Source organism: Geotrypetes seraphini, chromosome 6 (assembly GCF_902459505.1).
Source record: "Geotrypetes seraphini chromosome 6, aGeoSer1.1, whole genome shotgun sequence".
NCBI lineage: Eukaryota > Metazoa > Chordata > Amphibia > Gymnophiona > Dermophiidae > Geotrypetes > Geotrypetes seraphini.
In genome coordinates, this window is record NC_047089.1 from 122,099,416 (window position 1) to 122,115,569 (window position 16,154).

Below are 16,154 nucleotides of genomic sequence, written 5' to 3' on the forward strand. Positions count from 1 at the left end.
GATATTGAAATAGAGCCGGAGGAATTAGGCATGGTCACCGAGTGAAGTCTGAGGGAAGTAAAAGCTGTTTCTGATAATGTGGTGTTGACTCACAAAGCAAAGTAACAAAAAAATTAAGAATTACTGATACTGATTAACTAAGGGCAACAGATTTAAGAAGCCCATGCTTAGGGTGAGAGGGCTAATTACATCATGAGAATTGCTCTAGAGGCAAGCTGTTTGAAGTTGCCATATTTTCTTTTCTTGAACTGTAAAGTGAATAAGCATGGTATGCTAACAGGCTGTTTAACCATCAATGATAATTTTTTTGTTTGTATGTTTTGAATTGCACTACAATATAAAACCAGAAAATAAAGTCATCTTCAAATTCACACTAAACACCTGTACTGGACCTTTTTATTTTGATGCAGGCACCCCTCTACCCTCCATGCCTCATTCAACTGCTCGGCTGAGGCTTGGATGACCCCCAGGTCAGGGTTCGGGCTACTCCAGTCCAGGTCTTACCCACTCACACTGGGTTCTAATCAAATCCTGGAAAGAAACCAAGCTACAGCCTGAGTGGGAAGGACCATTCCAGATCTTATTCACTAAAGAGACTGTTGCGTGAACGAGAGAAAGAGGGTGGACCCTCTACACCAGGATAAAGGGACCAATAGAAGCTCCTATGTGCACAGCAATCAGAGGACCTCCTTCACTTAATACTGAAAAGACAGTGACACTATAAGAGTGATTCATTATTTACGTATGATAAATTTTGGGAAGGGACCTATGACACAAAAGAGATTGAGGGATGTGGGGAAAAGAAATTGCAGTAACTGAAATAATCGTTCTCATTTTAGTAGGGTTGCTTCTTTGAGAGAGAAAGAGAAACTTTGTAGGAAACCAAGGGAACATTTTAGACTTAAGGAAGAAACTGATTTCATTGATTTGGTTGTTTATCATGCCTGAGTGGAGTCAGACCTTTAATATTCCTGTGTGGAAAGGGAAAAAGAGCCCTCTTAAACATACAGGACCTACTCGGTTCACAATCAAGGTAAAGGAAACTAACAATCCACAGGTTGTAAAATTTGATGTGTGTAGTTTGATAGAATGTGGGGATGTACAAAATCAAAAGTATAGTGCTGAAGATAAATACATATGCCTGGGCACTGATTGTTCTTATTGGGATAGTGGTGGTGGACCATCCAAGCATCAGGGTGGATGGTCCAGATTCAAGGATCAAGGGGTTCATTTCCATTGTAAAGGGACCCCCTAACCCTGTTGTGAAGATAAACAATGCAACACTATTTGTATGACAATCAAACAGACTTCATGGAAAGAACAAGGGACTGAATTATGTAGATAGTGTAGATCAGTGTCTTCAACCATCGGTCCGTGTATCTGTGAAAAATGAATGGAAAAAATAGTGTTACAATTAATACTATTATGGGGGCGGGGTCTGGGGTGGAAATTGGGTAGAGATGGGCGGGGTCTGGCCCACAACTTAGCCCAGTGTTCTTCAACCGCCGGTCCACAGACCGATGCCTGTCCACAGAATAATTATTTTATTTCTGCCAGTCCATAGGTGTAAAAAGGTTGAAAAACACTGGTGTAGATGACACTTTATTTGGGATACGGATTTCAGCCTCAAGGAGATCTCATAACTTGTTGCTTTAGAATTATAGTGGAAAGAAAGACAGTTAACCACACTGAGACTCATCCTCTTTTGCCTCAGATTACACCTTTCAAACTGCCAAATGATCCCAAGGAAGTTAAGGTTCAAAGAGGAGCGACCAAGATGGTAAAGGGGATGGAACTCCTCTCATTTGAGGAAAGACTAAAAGAGGTTAGGGCTCTTCAGCTTGGAAAAGAGACGGCTGAGGGGAGATATGATTGAAGTCTACAAAATCCTGAGTGGAGTAGAACGGGTACAAGTGGATCGATTTTTCGCTCCGTCAAAAAGACTAGGGGACACTCGATGAAGTTATATGGAAATACTTTTAAAACCAATAGGAATAATTTTTTTTTCACTCAGAGAATAGTTAAGCTCTGGAACGCATTGCCAGAGGATGTGGTAAGAGTGGATAGTGTAGCTGGTTTTAAGAAAGGTTTGGACAAGTTCCTGGAGGAAACATCCATAGTCTGTTATTGAGAAAGACATGGGGGAAGCCACTGCTTGCCCTGTATTGGTAACATGGAATATTGCTACACCTTGGATTTTGGCCAGGTACTAGTGACCTGGATTGGCCACCGTGAGAATGGGCAACTGGGCTTGATGGACCATTGGTCTGACCCAGTAAGGCTATCCTTATGTTCTTATTTAAGACAGACAAAATAAATAGAAACAGGCTATGGGGATGCAAATGCCTGGGTAGAATGTGTCACAGTTACAGCAATAAGATGGAATAAAAGCAATTGCTATGCATGTGCCTCTGGGCGACCAGTGGCTCAGGTAGTACCCTTCCCCTTGGGGTGGGACACGGAAAACACTGTATGTTGGTGCTGGCCGTTATCTTCGGGCCGGGCTCGCCTGAAGATAACGGCCAGGCGGGAGCAGGCCCGAAGGCGACAGCAGTGTCCCCTCTGAGGAAGAGTCAAAACTCGAGTCGGGGGGCTCGGGACTGGAACATGGAAATTTGAAGTATATAAAATACATTCCAGCACAAATACTAGAGACAATTCACTATTGGCACTTGTACGTTTTTCACTGCCCTGGCTATCGAGACCCAACTTTCCATCACTTTAAGATAAGTAAACCTCATATTATATTATTAATTTGTTTCATAAGGTTGGGCCAGGGACAGTGTAGGCAATGATGGTCCCTGTGTAGCCACGGTTCAGTGTTATCACTGAATTTAGGGCTATCAGTCTGAGCACTTCACTAATAATTATTTAAATTACTTGAGCTGTGATATATATATAGAGCCCCCTTTTGCTAAACCACAATAGCGGTTTTTAGTGCAGGGAGCCTATGAGCGTCGAGAGCAGTGCTGGGCATTCAGCTATTGTGCTTTAGTAAAAAGGGAGGGGGGGTATTTGTCTATTTTTGGATGGTTGTTACTGAGGTGACAGTGCATAGAGTCATCTGCCTTGACCTCTTTGAAGAAAACCCAGAATAGGAATGATAATTAACATTTTCTCAGCATACAGTGTGCTTTGTGTTGTTGTTTTTTTTAAAATTTTATTGTTGATAGATCATTTTGACTTGGTCATTTTAAAAGTAGCTCGCCAAGCCCAAAAAGTGTGGGCACCCCTGAGCTAGAGCATTGAAGCTGCGTGTTTCTGCCGTAAAGGTCATCTCTGATGCAACCGGAAGTTGCATCAGAGACGACCTTTACGGCAGCCATATGCAACTACAACGCTCCGGCTGCTCTAAGAAGGCAGTTTAGACATCGCCGGCCACAGGGCAGGGAGGTTTGTCGGACCGGGCCTGTTGTATGGGTCGGAGGGGGGGGAGGGAGAAAGCTCCATGAAGATAAGGGGCAGGCAGGGAGGGAGAAAGGAAGAAAAGGTGGGGTGGAGAGGAAAACAGAGGGGAGAGAAGGACGCTGAAAGCACATGGGGAAGACAGAGTGGGAAGAAGATGCTGAATGGAAATGGGGAACAGAGAGTGGGGAGAAGGTGCTGCAGGAAAATGGGAAAGAGAGAGTGGGGAGAAGACGCTGAAGGGAAATGGGGAAGATAGAGTTGGGAGAAGACGCTGGCAGGGAAGAAGACAGAGATGACAGATTATGGGAGGAGCGGAGGGAAGAAGATGGGTGCCAGACCAATTTGGAAGGAGGGAGAAAGGGAGAGGCACAGTAACTGCGCAAATGGAAGATGCAGAGAGAGGAGAGACAGTGGATGGAAGGAAGAGAGTAACAAGAAGATGAGGAAAGCAGAAACCAGAGAAGACAAAGGCAGAACAAAAATGTTCTATTTATTTATTGCTTTAGGAGACATGTGTCACTGTTTCTGTGGTGTTGCATTATATGCAGAGTCCAGCTTCTTGCTGGTTCAATTTAACCTTTGTCTATGTATTTCTATTTTATCCCCCCTTTTACAAAACTGTGGAGCATTTTTTAGTGCCAGCTGTGGTGGTAGCAGCTCTGATGCTCAGAATTCTATGAGTGTCAGAGCTGTTACCACCATGGCTAAAATCCACACTACAGTTTTGTAAAAGGGGGAGGGGTTAGTTTGTGATGACATATTACATACTAGACAAAGGTGTTTTATGTGTTCTGTGTGTTCGAAAGACATGGTTTTCTGTTAGGATTGACGGTGTAGGATTGATCTGTACTAGTCTGGCTTGTTTAGTTTTACAATGGGTGTTTTGATGTTGTACTGCTCACTGCAGTATGTAAGATGCTGCCTTTTCCTAGGTACTCATGTGTGACATGTGGCTTGTTACTAAAAATAATGTTTTTCGTACAGATGGGGGGGGGGGGGGGGTTTGCCAAAAAATGATGGGCCCTGGATGTCACTTATGCTAGGTACGCCACTGGTGTAAATTTGCCTCCGTAAGATCCAGGGAGGCAAGAAATTCCCTCAGAAACATTGCTGGAAGGACCAACCACATAGTCTCCATCCTGAACCGAGGAAGCTTGAGAGCCAGATGGAAGTGCTGCAAAATCAGAACCAGCCTTCAATCTGTTGATACTCTCTTAGAAATGATAAACTAAACAAAAGTATCTGTCTGAATCTGAATGTTAGCTTGGCACCGGCTCTATTGCTTGAATATTCATCAAGTGCTGAACAGCAGCCTGGAGTAAGCTCATTGTGTCTGGGCTCCCAACAGGAGGAGACATGAACTAGTCTGACAGAGGCTGGGCAAATCCAGCTTGTAACCCAACTGAATAAATTCAACGACCCACTGGAATTTAATAATATGCAGCCAGGCAGGCTGAAACTCCGAGAACCGAACCCCTTATCCCTGGCATCATTGGGTCGTACAGACAGGTCAGGCAGGAATAGTGGCGGCAGACAGAGAACGCCTGTAGTCTGTAGCTCTGAGAAAATCTTTATGAAAAAGATGGAAAATCTTGCCTGTAGTCATGAAAATTTTGTCAGGAGCCACGCAAGGGAGGATGCCCAGCACTCTTGGGCCATGATCTATTATCCAGCAAGGTCTTCGGGTGATGGTCCATTACCGAATTCATGAGGTCAACCAGATCCTTGCCAAACAACTATGGCCTCTGAAAAGGTTGCCTTGGAGGTGTAATCATCAGCCGAAATATTTTGGCAGGCCGAAATACAATACGCTGACACCTTTGCCAGCTCCTTCAAAAGGTCATAGAAGCCATCCTCTATGTAGTCCATCCCAGCCCATAAAATCTGAAAAAAAGGCATTTGTAGCTAAGCTAGACAGGTGTGTGGCACAAAGGACATAGGTACCGCAGCACTACTGGCTAAATTAGCTGGTTCAAAACTTTCTAAAGAACCGCATCTACCAGGCTGGTTTGCATAGCTTTCAACACAACTGTCCAGTCACTAGGGAAAGAGTTATGCCAGGTCATCTGAGCCATCAGGGAATCTCCCTTGGGCTGCAAGAAAAACTGCAGACACTCCTGTGCCCGAGGATGCAAGCTGGACATCGCCCGAGCTTTCCATAAAGGACCCCCTGAAAGTCAAACTGCTCTAGAACCATGAATTCATACCCGGATGCCAGAAAAGGTTGCCAATTGTGAACAAACGCTGCAGAACCAGGGAGAAGAAGTTAAAGAAATGAAAGAAGTGGGCTGGGTATCCGTGCTCAACTCCTGTAAAGATGCAGCAATTAGATTTGGTAACACCTCAAACTTAAACAAGCACCTGACAGCAGGATCATCTCTAGGATCCAGAGCCCCAAAGGGATCTGTGGATCCAGCACTCAAGTCCAGATTCCCAAATCCAGGATGTGCAGCACTGTCCAAAAAGGATCAGAGAAGTCCGTACCAGCAGCTGGAACCCATGAAGGAGGAGCAGACAATGCAGGCAGAGGTGCAGAGACACCCCCCCCCCTCCCAAGGCCAATCAGCTGTTGATATGTAGCAGGGGAAACTGAAAATCACCAGCAGCCAGACTCCTAGAGTAAAATTCAGATCAGCAAAATCTCATGAATTTTGAGAAGGTATCTGGACCTTGGGACATAGAGCTACCCTAAGATGACTTAGACTTGTGCCTCTTAGGCTACAGAGGGTCCGTCTCTCAGCTCACAGATGAAGCCGCAGAGTCAAGCCCCAAAAACAAATGTGGCCACCCCAAAAGGCTAGCTAAGCATGTAATCACCTGCTTCTGAACCAGTAGTTACCCCCCCCCCCCCAACCGGGCCACGCAGCATGTGGCGCAAAAATGCTCTAAAGGTGGCAATTTTTGCCCAAATTGGCATGAATTCATACAATGACACCCTAAGGAATCTATTCTAGCAGTTTCCTGGCAAAATTTTGAATTTTAAAGAAGCAGGGAAAAGTTGAAAAAAAGATCACTACAAATTCAAAATGGCCACCGGACCTGAATTTGCACCAAAAATGAGATAAAAACAGGTTTTCCCGACATTAAAAAATTACAAAAATAACATATTTCAGGTGGGACACTAGGAAACCTTCAAAACCCCTCGAAATTACTTTTTAAAAGATTGTTGTTGGAGCTTGTCAATTCTCTGTACACACAGATACCAGACACAGAGCTGCTGCACCCAGCCTTTTCAATGGCCAGTTCAGACTTCATTGCCACACTGCTGGAAATTCATCCTCCAAGCTGATCTTCGGGCTGCCAGTCAAACACCACTGTCTGACTATGCCTCCACCCCTACAGACCACCAGAGCAAAGGCGCGAAAATGCAGCCAGCGTGCTGTGGAACACCGCTGATCCCCCCCCCTAAGCACGCTACAGTTTACACTCAATCCCCCCACTTAACAGGGAGTGAGACTAGGTCAGGGATGGCCCTGAGCTCCAAGGTACCTTTTTTAATTCCTCCCTCCTTAGACGTCTCTTATCTTTCCCAGCCAGCAGCGCATAGGCCAGAAGCACAAAGATCAGGAGCAAGTCTTCCGTGCCCCCACCGATCTCCAAATGGCTGCAGTCAGTTCTCGCGAGTCCCACGAGAGCTGACTGCAGCCATTCAGAGATTGGCATAGGCCCAGGTGGGAGCAGCCCGGATGTGGGCGGCCTCGCAAGCAAACTTGCTTGTAGAAACTTAGAAATTTCGAGTCAGCCGCACCGTGCATGTGCGAGTGCCTTCCCGCCCAGCGCAGGGCAATTCTCTCAGTTCAGATAGCTAGCAGAGAAGCCAACCAGGGGAAGTGGGTGGGTTGTGAGAATAGCTGCCTGCAGTCCCTGGATAACAACTGTTACGGTAAGTAACTGTGCTTTATCCCAGGACAAGCTGGCAGCCTATTCTCACACATGGGTGACCTCCAAGCTAACCAGAATGGGATGGAGGGAATGTTGGCAACTTAGGAGAATAAATTTTGTAATACTCTCTGGCCAAAATGGCAATCCTGTCTGGAGAAAACATCCAGACAATAGTGAGAGGTTAATGTTTGAACCGAGGACCAGGTAACGCAGTAGAGAGACAGGAGTGAGCCACAAATGATGTTGTCGAAGCAGCCTTGATACCCAAAGTAGTTGCATCAAAACATTGCCTGAGGACCACATCCACTTGGCGAACCTGCATGTCTTAATACACCACACCATCCTCACTAGGGAAAGAAGTGCGTTTAGTCACCTGTGCTACCAAATAATTCACCCTAGACTGACCCCAAAGCTGCTGACACTCCTGTACCACAGGATATAAGCAGGACATAACTCTAGCAGTTTTTAGAGAACCCTCCGGAGAGTCAAACTGCTCTGAAACCAGAACATTCATGTCAGGGTGCCAGGGAAAGGTAGCTGACTGATTGGACACCACAGAGCAAGGTAGTAAAAGTAGACAGAGCTGGTTGAGGGACTAAATTCAACTCCTGCAACGACTCAGAAATGAGGTCTGGCAAAGCCGCAAACTTAAATAAGCGCAAGACAGTAAAATCATTCACAGGATTCAGGACCCCCAAAGGATTTGTCGATTCAACACAGAGCCCCTGATCTTCCGCTCTGGGAAGCACTCTACCTGTAAACAATGGATCAAGTAAGGAAAAACTCGAGTCCCCCAGATCAGGATCAGGTAGCGCAAAAGCCATAGCAGGCTGAGGCAAGGACGTGCCCAAAGGCACCGTGCCACTAAGACGCCACAGAGGTGGATTATGACCGTTCAGGGGGAGAACACTATTTCTGTAACTCCAACCACAAAAATTTCATGAACTTAGAAACATAGAATATGACGGCAGAAAAGGGCTGTAGCCCATCAAGTCTGCCCACGCTAATGACCCACCCCCAGACTTCACCCCGCTAGAGATCCCACATACATATCCCATTTATTTTTAAAATCGAGCACTCTGCTGGCGTTAATCACCTGCAATGGAAGTTCATTCCAATGATCGACCACCCTTTCGTTCAAGAAATACTTCCTGGCGTCGCCATGAAATTGCCCGCCTTTGATTTTCAGCGGATGACCTCTTGTGGTCGAAGGTCCTTTAAGAAAGAAGATATCGTCTTCCACCTCGATGCGGCCCATGATATATTTAAAAGTCTCAATCATATCCCCCCCCTCTCTCTACGTTCCTCGAGCGAGTATAGCTGCAGTTTATTCAGTCTTTCCTCATATGGGAGGTTCTTGAGTCCCGAGACCACCCTGGTGGTCATTCGCTGAACCGACTCGATTCTCCGCACATCTTTTTGATAATGTGGTCTCCAGAATTGAACACAATATTCAAGATGAGGTCTCACCATGGATCTGTACAGGGGCATTATGACTTCGGGCCTCTGGCTGACGAAACCTCTACCGATGCATCCCACCATTTGTCTAGCCTTGGATGCAGCTTTCTCCACCTGCTTGGAGAAAGTGTCCAGCACCTGGGGCGGAAAATCACCCTTAGATGGCTTGGATTTGTGTTTCTTGGGCTTTGGAGGGTCCGCTGTCTGGCTGACAGAATTATCAGCCGTGCTGGGCACCGAAAACAGCGACAGCCACCTCGCTGGGCTAGCAGACCGTTTGACCACTTGTTGCAGCAGGAAAGAAATTAAGTTGGTCAGCACAGCGCCCCTCCCCCCCCAGCTCGCCATATGCAAGGATGCTCCAAAAACGCTAAATTTGTGCAATCCTGGCATGCATCCACATGAAGAGAGCCTAAGGACTCCATTCCAACAGTTTTCCACGCAAAAATTAAAGTTTTGAGAAAGCAGGGAGCAGAGGAAAAAAAGATTGCTAAAAATCCAAGATGGATGCTGGCACAAAATTTGCGCCAAAATTGCATTTATTGTACACTTCCCAAAATGCAAAACCAGCGATTTTAGGATTTTTGAAGAGGGAAAACACAGGGGAACAACAGATACCTCCAAAACCCCACTTCCCAACCTCCCCCAATGTTGGATCGGTGCTGGAACCTTACAGCTCTCTCACAATAGCTGGATGCTTAAAATCACTGCCACAATGCTGGGAATGCTTCACAAAGCTGATCTTCAGGCTGCCAGTCAGATTCAAATGTTTGACTATACCTCCACCCCTGCAAACTAATAGATGTACATCGGGATGGGCAGAGGCACAAGGACACAGCCAGCACCCTGCCGAGCCTCCTAAGGGCGTCTAACAGCTTGTGCTGATCCCTGTTTAACAAAAGGTGAGACCACTTCAGAGACTGTCATGTGAGCTATAGAGAAAATTAAGCAGGCTGGCTAACAGGTACTCAGTGGGATTGGACTGTCAGCTACAGACAAGAGTCTGTGAAAGTTCAAGCAGGCAGAGCTTCAAAACTGCTCCGAACACTGAAATACCTGAAAATGAGATGAAATTACATTGAATTAAAACCCCCACTCTACCTGAGGTAGCTTGATCGTTCAATGTGAGTAATACAGTGATATCTGAAAGATTGCTTTTGTGATTTTTAGAATTTCCTCTGATGCAGCAGGAATTGCGAAACAGGGCCTGTCAGGAATTCTAAAATTTTTCTCTCCCGTGCAGTATAGTGACAGTAGCACTGGGAAAATAATGTGGACTGCTAAGATTTGAATCACACCCAGAGGATAGAGCACTTTCGAAGATAAGTTTTCCTATTAATTGCTATTAAGTTTTTATGAAATAACAGTTAAAATATATGAACTTTTGATTGTTACACAGAGTTTTTGTAGACCAAGGATGTTTTTTTCCTATGAAGCTGTATGACAGAGCACAGCTAACAGAGTTTTTCCAGGTGACAACTATCCCTGGAAAGAACTGAGGACTTTTCTCTGTTAATGATAAGAAACTGTCTCTAATTACCTCTGGTAGAGTGGGAGTTTTCTGAATAGACTTTGTGTGGGGAAGTGAACTTTATATATTCAGCTTGTATTTATTTTTTTATTGAATTAAAAACAATATAATTGGGAGAGCAGCACACACACCATACTGTAGCCATGCATGAAGAAGGAAAAAACTGTAGAGGGAGCTAAACAGCCAGTGAAGTACTATAGAGGCAGAGTGAAAAATCCAGAGTAGATTCCTTCTGCACTTTGCGGCTAAAGAGAAATAACCCTACTGTCTAGAATGTCTCACCTATTGCACTGGAAAAAAAAAGATATCCAACTAGAGAGAGGGAAGGAGGGAAGAGAGAGAAAAAATAGATATCCAACTACAGAAACAGGGACAGAGAGAGAGAGAGAGAGAGAGATAAAGAGATACCCAAATATGGAGTGAGAGAGAAAGAGACACACAACTACAGAGAAATGGAGGGAGGGAGAAGAGGATCACAGGAAGATTTGCTGGGAGAAAGGGGTGCAGAAGGGGGGATAGGATGATCTTTGAGAGGACCAGAATTTGGAAATAGGAATGGGGAAAACAAGGGAGATGGTGACAGAGGAGGGAAGGAAAGAAATGGTGAGCACAGAGTGGTAGGGAGAGGAAGGGGAGGGAAGAAAGAAGAGATGGGGAAGGGGAGGGAGATGATGGGGAAGAGGGGAAAGAAAGGAAGGGAAGGGAGATGATGGTGCCTATGAATGGGAGGGAAGGGAAGAGATAAAAACTAGACAGATTTTAAAAGGAGGAAAAAAAATTGAAGTAAAGTTGATCATGAAAAATGGATATAGGGCAGGAAGTAGGACAGAAAAAGAAAGAGTGAATAGATAGAGCAGGGAAGCAGAACCAGAGATGTAGAACAAGATGATTAGAAAGATAAAATCACCAGCTAATAAAGGTACTCGTAAGATAAATGATTTTATTTTTAGTTTGGTAAGGGGGTAATGGGATTTGACATATCACCTTTCTGTGGGACAACTGAATTGAAATGCGTTAGTTTTGAGAATTTACATTTCTTATGTATATTGCACTATACAGTAGGAATTGTGAGAGGGTGCTTTATGCAATTAATCATGATTAATTGTGCGATTCAAATTTTAATTGATGTGCAGCCCTATTCAACCATTATCTGAAAAAAAAAAATAGAAGCCCTAAATTAAATTCTAGATATTGTGTTCAAAACTACATACACAAACTTGAGTGCATGCCCAAACTGTGCACACAATTACTCAATGAGCCAATTAGCACCGATAACTGGGTGCTGATAATTATCAGGCAATAATTGGAATTTACATGTGCATCTTTATAGTGGTATTCTGAAAAGATGTACAGTGGAACCTTGGTTTATGAGCATAATTTGTTCCAGAAGCATGCTCATAAACCAAATTGCTCGTATATCAAAGCAAGTTTCCCCATAGGAAGTAAGGGAAACTGCTTTGATTGGTTCCACCTCCTCCCCCCCCCCCCCCCGAGGCTACTGGCGCTTCTCCATTCTCCCACCCCCTTGAGGAATCCGACGCTGTTCCAAACCCCTCCCCGCGATAACGGCTTCCCCCCCTGCGAACCGGCATCCTCCCCCCACTCGCATTGCCCCCCCCGCACCGCGATCCTACTTCCCCCTTCCTCGAGCACGTCAATGACACTTCCTTTACCTTACTTGGCACCAGTGCCGGTGCCCGAAGATCCTCCCTCTTCTGGCGCGGCCTGGGCTGGGCGGTGCGTTGGAGATCCTCCTTCTTCTGGTCTGGGCTGGGCTTGACTGGCTTTGAGCATTTGCGCATGCTCAAAGCCTTCTGGTCTCGCTCTCAATCTCGGAGAGAGCGAGACCAGAAGGCTTTGAGCATGCGCAAATGCTCAAAGCCAGTCCAGCCCAGCCCAGACCAGAAGAAGGAGGATCTCCGATGCACCGCCCAGCCCAGGCCACGCCAGAAGAGGGAGGATCTTCAGGTACCGGCATTGGTGCCAAGTCGGATAAAGGATGTGTCATTGATTGCTCGGGGGGGATCGCGGGGGGGGGGGGGCGCTCGTATAGCGAGGCAAGCTCGGTTTACGAGGCACCAAGTTTGCGAATGTTTTGTTCGTCTTGCAATACACTCACAAACTGGTGCACTCGTAAACCGAGGTACCACTGTATATGTAAATTTTTCTTTTGGGAGATCTGTTACTAATTTAGGTACAAGGATTTACACCAGGGTTCAATTGGTATAAATCTGGGTGCCCAAAATTGGCCACAGATCCCAGCATTAAGCACTATCCCGTAAACAGCACACAAGTTTGAGTGCCATGTGTGCACTAGCATACTTTTTTTTTGGTACCCATATTTAGGCATCATTTAATGAACTGAGTCCAAAGTGTCATATATACAATGAAAATTAAATTTTCTTACCAGCCCAACTGGCTCCCTGAGGAACTTCAATAAAATGTCTTTGCATCTGACCAGGTTTAAAATGTACTTCATTGTAAGTTAAGTCACAGCCAGAAAATTCAGATAACCTGTGGGGATTATTCTTCTATTAATTAGGATAGTACAACATAGTTATTCTACCGTGAAGGCAAAATTTATATAAAGAGTATTAAAAATACTTGCATTCTCAAATGCTTATCTTGATACAGTAAATAGATTAAATAGCATTAAAGTTCTTTGCAGCCAAAGCAGCCATCAAGGCCAATAAAGTACTACTATTTCTGAGTAAGTTAATTTTAAGTGACCCCACTAGAAACCTGTGTCAAACTGAACAAAAGAAAAAAGCCTCAGGGTCTACCAACCACCAACTATATCTTTGGCATAAAAAAACTTTCATTCAAAATGGCTATTATTTAGTTATCTACACGGATAAATATCAAGTGCAGCGATGCTACTGTGTTGGTGGTTGGTAGAGCATAATCGCACACCCATAACCTGAGGCTTTTTCTTTCGTTCAGTTGGCATTACTCAGCACTGTCTTAAGTGACAGATTTCTAGTGGGGTGTTTTTGGACACTGATTGATATATTTTCCTCCACTCCTCATACTCTGCACTATTTAATTTTAAGTGAGCCATAAATTCACACAGAAATAATAGTACTTAAGAAAACATGAGTAGATAATCTCCATCAAATATTTTTTATTCATTTAGTGGTGCTATATAATATATTCATTAATGATCTAGAAATTAGCAGTGGTAAAATTTACACGACACAAAACTAAGTTGTTAAAACACATGCGGACTGTGAAAAATTGCAGGAAGACCTTAGGAAATTGGGCATCCAAATGGCAGATGAAATTTAATGCGGTCAAATGCAAATGATGCACATTGGAAAGAATATGAGCCAAATCATAGTTACCAGATGTTTGGGTCATAGTAACATTGTAACATAGTAAATGACAGCAGACAAATACCTTTATCCCAGGACAAGCAGGCATGATATTCTCACATGTGGGTGACGTCATCTTCGGAGCCCCGATGCGGACAGCATTTCAAGCAAACTTGATTGAAGATTCAAGCTTGCAATGCTGCACCACGCATGCGTGCCTCCTGCTCCACTAGAGGGCGCATCCCCTCCTCGTGGTCTCCAGTTCGTTTTTTTCCACAGTGCTAAGACGACACATTTTTTCCTAGCTCTGCCCCAAGTGCCTTCTTTGCACCGCGATTTATTGTTTTTTTATAGTTTAAAAGTCGCTGTGCGTATAGTTACTTCTTTTTTCCTGCTCATCGCGTTTAACACGCTTTCGTTCGCGACCCGGGGGCTCTCGGGTTGTCGCGGCCGCGTGGCCTGATAGGCCGCGGTCGCCTGATTTTTCTATGTTCCGGCCTGTTACCGGCTTTAAAAAGTGCACCAGGTGCGAGCGTCTACTATCGATCACAGTCCCGCATCGCTGGTGCATCCTTTGCCTGGGGGCCGATCATCTGACAGAAACTTTCCCACGGTGCGCAACCTTCCAACACCAGGCGCTCCGCCGCCGACGGGCTCGCATGGCGGACCTGTTTGCTGCCAACCAACCCTTGACCTCGGCCTCGAGGTCGGCCCTGGCTTCGGCCCCGGCCTTGACCTCGGCCTCGGGTCCCTCGGTCCCGCCTCGGGACTCGACTTCGAAGACCCCGAGTTCTCAAAAGTCTTCGGCTCCGGGTAAGTCCCCTCTTCCTTCCTCAGGTTCCATACCTTCAAAGAAGCCAACCTCGGGAACAATGGCCGGGCAAGGGGGGAGTTCCTTACCCACGGTCCCGGCGAAGCCCTCGAAGACCTCTGGACGTGCCTCCACCACTATGGAATGCTCAAAATCGAGATCGCCCTCGGTGGAGTGCACCGCGGCCTCAGACATGCCATCGATGCTGTCTGTGCCGGTGTTCCAGGATATGCTCCGGGCAATGATCACGACGGAGCTATTGGCTGCCTTGGCTCACCTTCACCCGGCCCCGACCTCGCGTGCGCCGGACCAGCCTGAGCCCCGCATCGAGACCCCTCGGGGCAAAGTGCGCCGTTTTCGCCGCCTCTCTTCTTCCTCAGATTCCTCTCCGAGGCACTCGAGGCGTTCGTCCCTGGCAGAGCTGCGCGGGGCGAAACGTAGATCGAAGCCCCTCAACTCCTCGGGCCGCCGACTTTCCAAAAAGGCCCGGAGTTCACCATCGACCCGAGGCTGCTCGCCCTCGACTCGATCGGGGGGACCGCTTCGGGTTACCGAGCTGTCTCTCACTAACCCCAAGCTGTTATTGACTCCCCCTCGGTCCGGGGCTCCGGTCCGAAGCTCTAGGCTTTCGCCGAGGGAGTTCGGGGAGAGGTCTCCGATCTGACATCGGTCGGTGCCCCTTACCCCGGCGTTGTCCCCGAGGGGCTCCTCGAGGCGACGCAGGTCCTCGACCCCGGAACGCTTCCATAGTGCGTCCCCGGTGTCAGATCGAGGGTCCGAGCGAGAACCTCGCTATTCGAGGGAGGCTTCCCCTTCCTTCTCAGCGAAACGGAGGTCTCGTTCACCGTCCCCGCAAGGGGCCACGGGATCACACCGGCCTTCCTTTACGAGGTTCGTCCAGGACATGGGACGTGCCCTTGACTTGGACTTACATCTGACTCGAGGTACTCCAAGGAATACCTGGCAGAGCTGGATATGCCTTCTCCGCCCCGAGAGTCCCTCCGGCTGCCGCTGAACCCAGTGCTCCGGCAGACCCTCATCAGGAACCTCGAGACTCCTTACATGGTGACGGCTGTCCCATCTAAAATGGAGTCTAAGTACCGTACGGTGCCCTGCCCGGGGTTCGAGCAACCACAGTTGTCCCACCAATCCTTGCTGGTAGAGTCTTCTTTGAAGAAAGCTCACCCCTCTAGGGTATCTGTGGCGGTCCCTCCAGGACGCGAGGGCAGGACACTGGACAAATTTGGCCGCCGTTTGTATCAGAATTCTATGATGGCCTCTAGAGTCCTGAACTATACATTCACCTTTTCCTCTTATCTGAAACACCTCATTGGGCTGCTGGGCGCCTTCTCGGTGGACTTACCTGCCCCCCGCCAGACAGCGTTTGGCCTCCTCCTCGAGGATTTTTCAAACCTCCGACTGCACCTGTTCCACGCCGCTTACGACGGCTTCGAACTTTCATCCAGGGTCGCAGCCTTCGCTGTGGCCATGTGCCGGCTGGCGTGGCTACGGCTAGTGGATATGGACCCTAACCTCCAGGACCGGTTAGCTAACCTTCCTTGCATTGGTAAGGAACTGTTTGACGACACTATCGAGGCAGCTACGAAGCGGCTATCGGAGCACGAACGTTCCTTTGCTTCACTCGTCCGGCAAAAGCCTAAACCGCCGGCCTCTCGACCTTTTCGGGGATTGCCTCGCTGCTACCCCCAAAAGTCCACTCCGGTCTTTTCCAGACCGCCGCCTCGGCGCC

General features: G+C 46.9%; 1 protein-coding gene across 6 annotated transcripts in view; it reads right to left on the reverse strand.

Annotated features, from left to right (window-relative positions):
• Positions 1-16,154, reverse strand: part of TPP2 (tripeptidyl peptidase 2) — a 1,323,399-nt gene that overhangs the window by 744,484 nt on the left and 562,761 nt on the right. For all 6 annotated transcript variants that reach the window (XM_033947626.1, XM_033947627.1, XM_033947625.1 and 3 more), the window contains one exon: positions 12,687-12,793. In XM_033947626.1, coding sequence (XP_033803517.1) covers positions 12,687-12,793 — 107 coding nt within the window. The remainder of the gene's footprint in view (positions 1-12,686; positions 12,794-16,154) is intronic.